The sequence below is a fragment of the Bison bison genome, unplaced genomic scaffold, assembly GCF_000754665.1.
Source record: "Bison bison bison isolate TAMUID 2011002044 unplaced genomic scaffold, Bison_UMD1.0 scf7180017864263, whole genome shotgun sequence".
NCBI classification, from domain to species: domain Eukaryota; kingdom Metazoa; phylum Chordata; class Mammalia; order Artiodactyla; family Bovidae; genus Bison; species Bison bison.
The window spans coordinates 12,459,872-12,468,728 of NW_011494835.1; the positions used below are offsets into that span (position 1 = coordinate 12,459,872).

At 36.1% G+C, this 8,857-nt stretch overlaps 1 protein-coding gene across 3 annotated transcripts in view; it reads left to right on the forward strand.

Annotated features, from left to right (window-relative positions):
* Nucleotides 1-4,557, forward strand: part of HPGDS (hematopoietic prostaglandin D synthase) — a 29,804-nt gene extending 25,247 nt beyond the window's left edge. For 2 of the 3 annotated variants that reach the window (XM_010848343.1, XM_010848345.1), the window contains one exon: nucleotides 3,639-4,557. In XM_010848343.1, the coding sequence (XP_010846645.1) occupies nucleotides 3,639-3,803 (165 nt within the window). In that variant the 3' untranslated portion in view covers nucleotides 3,804-4,557. Of the gene's footprint in view, nucleotides 1-362; nucleotides 493-3,638 lie in introns of those variants that run through there. The other variant, XM_010848344.1, reaches the window with a different exon arrangement.
* The last annotated feature ends 4,300 nt before the right edge of the window (nucleotides 4,558-8,857 follow it).

Below are 8,857 nucleotides of genomic sequence, written 5' to 3' on the forward strand. Positions count from 1 at the left end.
CAGATCCTTGTCTCCAAATTCTAAAAGTAACTGTTTCTTGGAGAAACAGCTCATTCTCAGTTTGGGACAGGAAATGTAAAACATGAGCTGGGAATACTTTGTTATACCAGAACCAAATTCATTATTAAAAAAAAAAAAAAAAAACCCGAAAATTGGAGTTGTGTCAAAAGGACCTAGAAGTCAACTTGTAGACACTCTCACTGGCCAAAGATGAGCAAAACTGTCTAACACAAAACCTTTATAATAAAGTGCTGAATGTCTCATATAAGTATTGAACACTGTAGTAGAAGTGAAAAACAGAATGGTTGTATGGGTACAGAATGGTTGTTAAGTGTATCAGTTGTTTACCCTCCTGATCATAGTTCACTGCCACGGCCCAGCATCACAGGAGAGTTCTACGCAGCGTATCACTAGCCTGGGAAAAGATCAAAATTCAGAGTGTGGTTTCTACAGAATATGTATCATTTTTGCACTGAAGGAGATCAGCCCTGGGATTTCTTTGGAAGGAAATGATGCTAAAGCTGAAACTCCAGTACTTTGGCCACCTCATGCGAAGAGTTGACTCATTGGAAAAGACTCTGATGCTGGGAGGGATTGGGGGCAGGAAGAGAAGGGGATGACAGAGGATGAGATGGCTGGATGGCATCACTGACTCGATGGACGTGAGTCTGAGTGAACTCCGGGAGTTGGTGATGGATAGGGAGGCCTGGCGTGCTGCGATTCATGGGGTCGCAAAGAGTCGGACACGACTGAGCGACTCATCTGATCTGATCAGATAGTCAAAAAATTGTAAAGCTGAACCACTGTAAGCCAGAGACAGACTGTCTATATTTAGAAAACTGAAAAACAAAAAGTGTGTTTGTGTGTGTGTGTGGGTTGAAGAAAGCATTTATCTTGCCATTCTTATGCCAATTAAACCTCAAGATTAAAAAAAAAAAAGATGGGATGAAGTTTGTCTTAAGTTTTTTAGTTAGTAAGTACGGAGAGATTAAAATAAACCATCACTATCTTCCAACCCATGAAGAATCAATGGATCTAAGCACTGACTATTAACAATTGTTAATATCACAAAAGGGAGAGAACCAGATATTATGAACCTGCTAATAGAGGAGCACACCATCACCTATGAAGTAGTCTTGCCAATAAAAAGTTCAAATCTAAATCTGATTGAGAAGCTGTGTTAAGTTGGGGCGCCTGCCTTCAACGAGACACCATTCTAGGAGAGAAGATACTGCTTTTGGCCACACTTCGGGACTTACTCTTGTCACTATCTGCTGAGTCCTGAAGAGACAGAGAAGCAAACTTGCCACGTCTTTTGTTCCTTTCTCTGCCCTATTGACTGAACAATTTCTAATGATTAAAAATATTTTTTCTTCTGCTTTATATTAAAATTTCTTTGTAATCTATCTCCTATCCATTTCTCAGCACTTTCTCCCTTCCTCCAAATGTTCCAAACACTCTGGTGTTTTGTTTTTCCCTTAAATACAAGTCATACTCAAGCCTTTACACTCACTCTTCCTTCTGCCTGAAATGTTTAATTCCCAAATCACTGCACGTCTGGATCTTTTTATGATTCAAGCCTTAGCTTAAATGGCATCTCTTAAAGGACTTCTCTAACCACCTGAGAACCTCTCATCACTCTGTCTTCATCACCCTTATCACTTCACGTGGATTTTGGTTTTTGTTTAATTGAAGTACAGTTGATGTGCAACATTATGTTACTGGTATACAACATAGTGGTTCACAATTTAAAACTTACACTCTATTTATAAATAGTATATAATATTGGTTATATTCCGTGTTGTACAATATTTCTTTATAGCTTATTTTACACATAATGGTCTGTACATCTTAATGCCCTCTCCGAGATGTAAGAGTAGGAGTAGGGAACACTTTCTACCAGTGTCCATGTGGTAGAAAGCTCACATATATGGCTACTGCCAGTTTCTCTGTTCCTAGTATGAACACAGAGGACAAGCATGAGCCACAGCTTCCCTCTTGCCTCTCTGGAAGACTTTTCAAGACCAGTAGATAGACCTGGCCTATCAAAGTGCTGATTTTGCCCTGGATCCTGGTGTGAGATCTTGTGTGCCCCCTTAAGAGTAAAGTTTCTATTTCCCCCAGTTGTTTGAAAACTTCCAAAATCAAACCCTGCTGGTCTTCAAAGCCAAATAACTCTGGGGTCTTGTCTTCCTGGTGCTGGACCCCTGGGCTAGGGGCCCTGACTTGGGGCTCAGAAGTCACTCCTGTGGGAGAACCTCTGCAGCATGTTTATTCTCTAATTTGTCAATTGTCCCCAGCAGGATAAAGGACTGGATTAATTATATTATGAATCTGCCCCTCCTACTTGTCTCACTGTAGTTCCTTCTTTATGTGTTTAGTTGTAGATTTTTTCTGGTAGATTCTGGTCTTTTTCATCAATGGTTCTTCTGCAGACACTTGTGATTTTTGGTGCACTTGTAAGAGAAGGTGAGATCAGGGAGGTGAGCTTTCTACTCCACCACCTTGACCGATCCCCTGCACCACACTTTCCATGTCTGATTGTCTTCCTGCTTCTAAAGTGGGAACTTCATCAGAGAAGGGTCTTGCATCACATCTTGCTCTCTAGTCAATCCCAGCACTTAACCTGTACAGGGCACATAATAGGTACTTCATAAATATTTGTTGACTGAATTCTGAATCCTCTAACCAATAAACTGTCCTATGAATGTTGACAGATGTTTAGTGAGCAAGTTCATAAAACACTAGCAACCTGAACCGTTAAATCCCACAAAAAAGCAAAACTAAGAACAGTCCATATTTAAACTTCGCTCTTGGATGACATTTATATGGAGCCAAAGTAACATGATCCAGATTAGTTTCTAGTCATAAAGGAACAAAACAAGTGTATAAATCAAAACAAACAAATAAACAAAAAAGGTATACAAGAGTAGGGCTAGGCTGTCATCATCCTACTGTACAGTGGCCAGTTATAGTAATGGTCAGACATATATTATGTCTTCTGATGTGATCCAATATAATGTTATATTAGCCAAAGTATTTAATTTAAAGCCATGTACTGTCTAAAGATAACTTGTACTGTACTCCTTTTTACTCTGCCATATAAAGGAACAAGGTAAACATGAAATAATTATAAAAATCCCGAAGGCAGGACATTGTGCAGAACTAGTGCAGAATCTTCAATAATTCAATGATATGGAATAAAAAAGGGGGGTACTGTTCTGAATTGAGAGTTAAAGGATATAACCAAGTGAAACGCATGGTCCCAGAATGGATACTGGTTTGTCCTATGAAAGACATTTGAGAAACAGATGGAAAAGCACTGACAGGGTATTAGATAACATAAAAATGTATTGTTACAGAAAGGTGGAGATTGAATCAAGTTACAAAAGAGTATGTACTGTAATATCTCATTTTAGTAAAAACACACACACATGCACAGAAAAACCACCTTATGCTAAAGTGTTAATATGAGTAACCTCTGGGCTTGGGAGTATGGTGTTATCTATAATTTTCTATCATATACACATTCTGCTTTTGTAATTACAGACTATTCTGAATTAAAAAACAACTTTTTTTTTTACATTAAGAAATTAGGCCTTTTATATTCCAATGAAAATTTGTTTCCTTTAAACTAGGTAACTTGGGCAGACTTCTACTGGGAAATTTGCAGTACCACACTTTTGGTCTTTAAATCTGATTTGCTGGACATCCACCCCAGGCTGGTGACATTACGCAAGAAAGTCCAAAGCATTCCTGCCATCGCTGACTGGATACTGCGAAGGCCCCAGACCAAACTCTAGGTAATGCCGGCCGCCTCCAACCTTTATTCTTCTTCACAGCATCACTCTCATCAGATAAGAAGCTATATCAACATGCTGCATAATGTGCATACACCATCCCCTCAACTCCGTCAACACTTTCACTCCTGTCATATTCTGCTCATTAAAAGAAAAAAGAGGAGGAAAGGGGATTAAAAAAAAAAGACTTTTGTTTCCAGTATCTTTTTTTCTCCAGAAGAGCTTCACATTATCTATAAGCAGGGAAAATAGTTTACAATACAGGCAGGCCATGCTTTGCACTAGTTCTGACATGCATGAATTTCAGTCTATGGTTTAGTTACATACTTTCCAAAAAAAGAAATGGTTTGGATTTCAGTTTCCATGGTGTATTAATGAGTAATTGCATAAAGTATAAAGTTTGCTGCTAGCGCTTCAGCCCACAAGTCACTACGTAAATTAACAGACGGATGTATGACCAATCACGCCACTTCTTTGAGTCTGCTGGAGACTGGTCACTGCACATCTGTCATTCACGCACAGACAGCAACGCGTGTAGCTGTGCTGCCTGCTTGCTTCTCAGTGATAAACCCACTTGACATTTTACAAAAATGGATAATTGAAAAGAGGAACTCACCCACAGCAAAGGAAACCATTAACAAAATGAAAAGACAACCCTCAGGAGAAAATACTTGCAAATGAAGTGACAGATAAGGGATTAAACCTTCAAAATATACAAAAAGGTCATGCAACTCTGTCAAAAAACTGACAATCAAAAAATGGGCAAAAAATCTAAAGAGACATTTCTCCAAAGAAAACACAAAATGGCCAAAAAACACATGAAAAGATGCTCACCATCACTAATTATCAGAGAAATGCGAATCAAAGCTGTTGCTTCGATGGGGTATCACCTCACAGTAATCAAAATGGCCATCATCAAAAAGCAAGTCTATAAATAATAAATACTGGAAAGGGTATGGAGAAAGGAGAACCCTCTTACACTGTTGGTGGGGATGTAAACTGTTATAATCACTATGGAGAACAGTATGCAAGTTCCTTAAAAACTAAAACCAGAATTATCATATGATCCAGCAATTATATACCTGGGCATATTTCCAGAGAAAACAATAACCTGAAAAGATACACACATCCTGATGTTCATCACAGCACTATTTACAATAGCCAGGGCATCAAAGCAACCTAAATGTCCATCAACAGAGGAGGGCTAGGAGGTGGAACATATATATAATAGAATACTATTCAGCCATCAACAGAATGAAATAATGCCATTTGCAGCAACATGGATGGACCTAGACATTACCACGCCACGTTAAGTGAGCCAGAAAAAATCATGATTATCACTTATATGTGGGATCTGAAAAGGATACAAATGAATTTATTTACAAAACAGAAACAGACTTAGATATTGAAAACAAATTTATGGTTACCAAAAATGAAAGTGTGTGTAGTGGGGAATAAACTAGGAGTTTGGGATGAACATACATATACTACTGTATATGACCGATAACCAACAAGGATCCCCTACTGTATAGCACACGGAACTCTACTCAGCACTGTAATTACTTATATGACCAAAGAATCTAAAAAATATATGAATGTATAACTGAATCACTTAGATGTACAGGTGAAACAACATTGTAAATCCATTCTACTCCAATAAAATTAAAGTATTTTAAAAAAAAAAAGACAAAGAGAACTCACCAACAAAGATGAAAGTGCAGTAAAGAAAAGTGGTAATGCTGGAGTGAAACTCAAACTGAACATAAATGGAAAGATGGTCTTCACACGCAGTCTGAAGAACTTGGTAAGGCAAACTTACTGACATAGATGAGGAAAGTGGTTGTGACAAAGATGAAGATATCCTGGAGGAAGTGAGACTGGTGAAAAATCCTTCACATTAAAAGAACAGAAGATGAAAAGAATGAGAAGCCAAGGCACAGATAAGAAGAAAATATCTGCAAAAGGACTTTATCCAAAATATATAAAGAACTCTTAAACATCAACAACAAAATAAACAACCTGATTACAAAATAGACGAAAACATCTGGATACACACCTCATCAAAGACACACAGATGGCAAATAAGCATATGAAAAGATGCTCAACATTATTATGTTACCAGGGAACTGCAAATAATGAGATACTATTACATACCTATTATAAAGGTAAAAATTCAAAATATAATACCAAATGCTGGCAAGGATGTGGGGCCACAGGGACTTTTATTCATTTCTGATATAAATGCAAATTAGTACATATACCTTGAAAGAGAGTTTGGCAATTTCTTACAAAATTAAACATACTCTTACCATATGATTCAGCAATCACACTCTTTGGTATTTGCCCAAGGGAGTTGAAAACAGGTCCACAAGAAAATCAGCACATTGATATTGTTGGTAGCCTCATCAATAATTGCCAAAACTTTCAAGCAACCAAAATATCCATTAGTAGGTTAATGGATAAGAAAACTGTGGTTTACCCAACAAGAGAACATTTTTCATTGCTAAAAAGAAATGAGCTATCAAGCCATGAAAAGACACGGAGGAAACTTCAATGGATTTTTAAAGCAGTAAGACTATTCTGCAAGATACTATAATGGGTTCATTTGTCAAACCCATACACCATACAACATCAAGAGTGAACCTTAGTGTAATCGATGGACTTTTGGTGATTATGTCGTCTCAATGTAGGTTCACTGATTGTAACAAAAGTATCATTTTGGTGTAAGATGTTGATAGCGAGGGAAGTTGTGTTGTGTGGGGACAAGAGTACATGGGAACCCTCTGTACATCCTGCTTAATTTGCTATGAACCTAATCTCCTTTACTAAAGTCCACTTAAAAAGAAAAAACAGCAGGGAAGGGGGGCATTATTTCATAACACTGAAAAAGCAATGAAATGTTGGAAGCTGATTGAAATCTAGGATTATGACTATTTGCAAAAGTTTAAAAAAAAAAAAATTCTTGCCTGCAAGTTTTATAGGAAGGTACCATTCCAACTACTTTGATAAATTTTTTACAAAAATTTTCTCAATGTTTCTAATATTTTACAGTGCACTAAATATTAGTTTTCCTATTTCATTCATTTACTTATAAATTTACTTTATGCTGACAAAATTTTTAAAGGCCATGGAACAATCATTTTTCCTGAGGATTATTTTACACTTTCAACTTTAATCATTTTTATAGTTCTATATGACTGTACAAGAACTACCCATATAAACAAGCCATTTACATAGAAATCTTTCAATAAACTGTATATTTGGATTATCCCAATCTATTTTAAACCATAATTATATTAAAAAATAACATTTTAGTTCAATATACATGTTAATATTATTGAGTTGTCTAATCTTAGTATGTCATATCAGGAAATAGATTAACAAAACAGATAGCCTTATCCATGAAATGAATGGCAGAGGAAAGAGAATATAGTTGAGAAGCAAAAAGTGGGGACAGGGTATGGGAAAAGAAGAAAGAAAAGGCAAGTCCATGTAACTGTGATCTTGTTTAAGGTGCTTCTTTCTTTATAACAATGTTCTATGAAATCTGAGGAAAAAAATTACTGTACACATTATTAAGAATTACACTGAGAGTCAGAAAGAGAAAGATAAATACCGTATTCTAACACATATATACGGAATCTAGAAAAATAGTACTGAAGTATTTATTTACAGGGCAACAATGGAGAAGCAGACAGAGAGAATAGACTTACGGACATGGGGAGAGGGGACGAGAGGGTGAGATAAACGGAAAGAGTAACATGGAAACTTACATTACCATATGTAAAATAGATGGCCAACAGGAATTTGCTGTATGGCTCAGGAAACTCAAAACAGGGCTCTGTATCAACCTAGAGGGGTGGATGGGAGGGAGATAGGAGTGAGTTTCAAAAGGGAGGGGATGTATGTATACTTATGGCTGATTCTTGTTGAGGTTTGACAGAAAACAACAAAATTCTGTAAAGCTATTATCCTTCGATAAAAAATTAAAAACAAACAAAAAAAGAATTACACTGAAAAACAAAGTGTATTTCTCAAGTACCTTGCTTCTTCAGATTACTTTTCTTACTGTTAGTAGCTGTTAAGAAATGATAATAGGTTGTAAGCAACTTCTCATTGCATAGTCCTCATATATGTCATCAGGGCAGTCTAGAGGGAAAAAAAAATTGTGTTTCACAGAAGAAATTCAAATAATACTCTAGATAATAAAGGTAGAAACTTTTCTTCCCTCTTATATATATTGATTTTCCTCCACGTAATTACATTCTAACAAGCTGTATTGAAAATAGAACTTAGTGATAAATATATTTATATAAATTATGAAAACTCTATAATAAAGAGTCCCACTGTTTACACATATCATGATTCAACAGAAAATGCAACCATAGCAGATTTTATAAGGAAATATTTCAATCACAGCATCATCATAACTTTTAGGTCATCTTTTTTTCACTGAAAAGAACAACATATTCCATTATCCCATCCTGTATTTAAACATCTCCTCACTGAGCAAGTAAGCAAGGGCGAGAGTACATGAATTAATCACAGCAGAAATGAGTTGCATATTATATTTATAATTAGTAAGAAATCATACCTTTTGGGAAGTTAAAACAATCAATTCCTTAATTTATAGACCATTTAAATATTTTAAGGTCACACAAATGGAAACCAAATCTCCTGATACTCTTATCTAATCATCATTATACAATAACACCAATGAGGAACAATATTAATGTTTCAACATACATATCTATTGGTATAAAGTTACAAGACTGGGGTCAGAACTAAGAGTTATGAAAACACATTATGTCTTTTATCCCTGTGTGACCTGTATTAAAAAAACATACGGTGCTTCAGTTGGCCAAACGTTACTCCAACAACTGTGGCTTCATATAGTCTTTACTGAATATGGATTTCGAATTTTACTGCTATCAGTTCAATAAAAGGACTAATGAGAATACATCCAAAGTAATCATTCCAGTTTACTGAGAAAGAGACAATATTAAGCACATAATACCATTTGTGCTCAATACAGAAACTACTACAAAATGTATGTA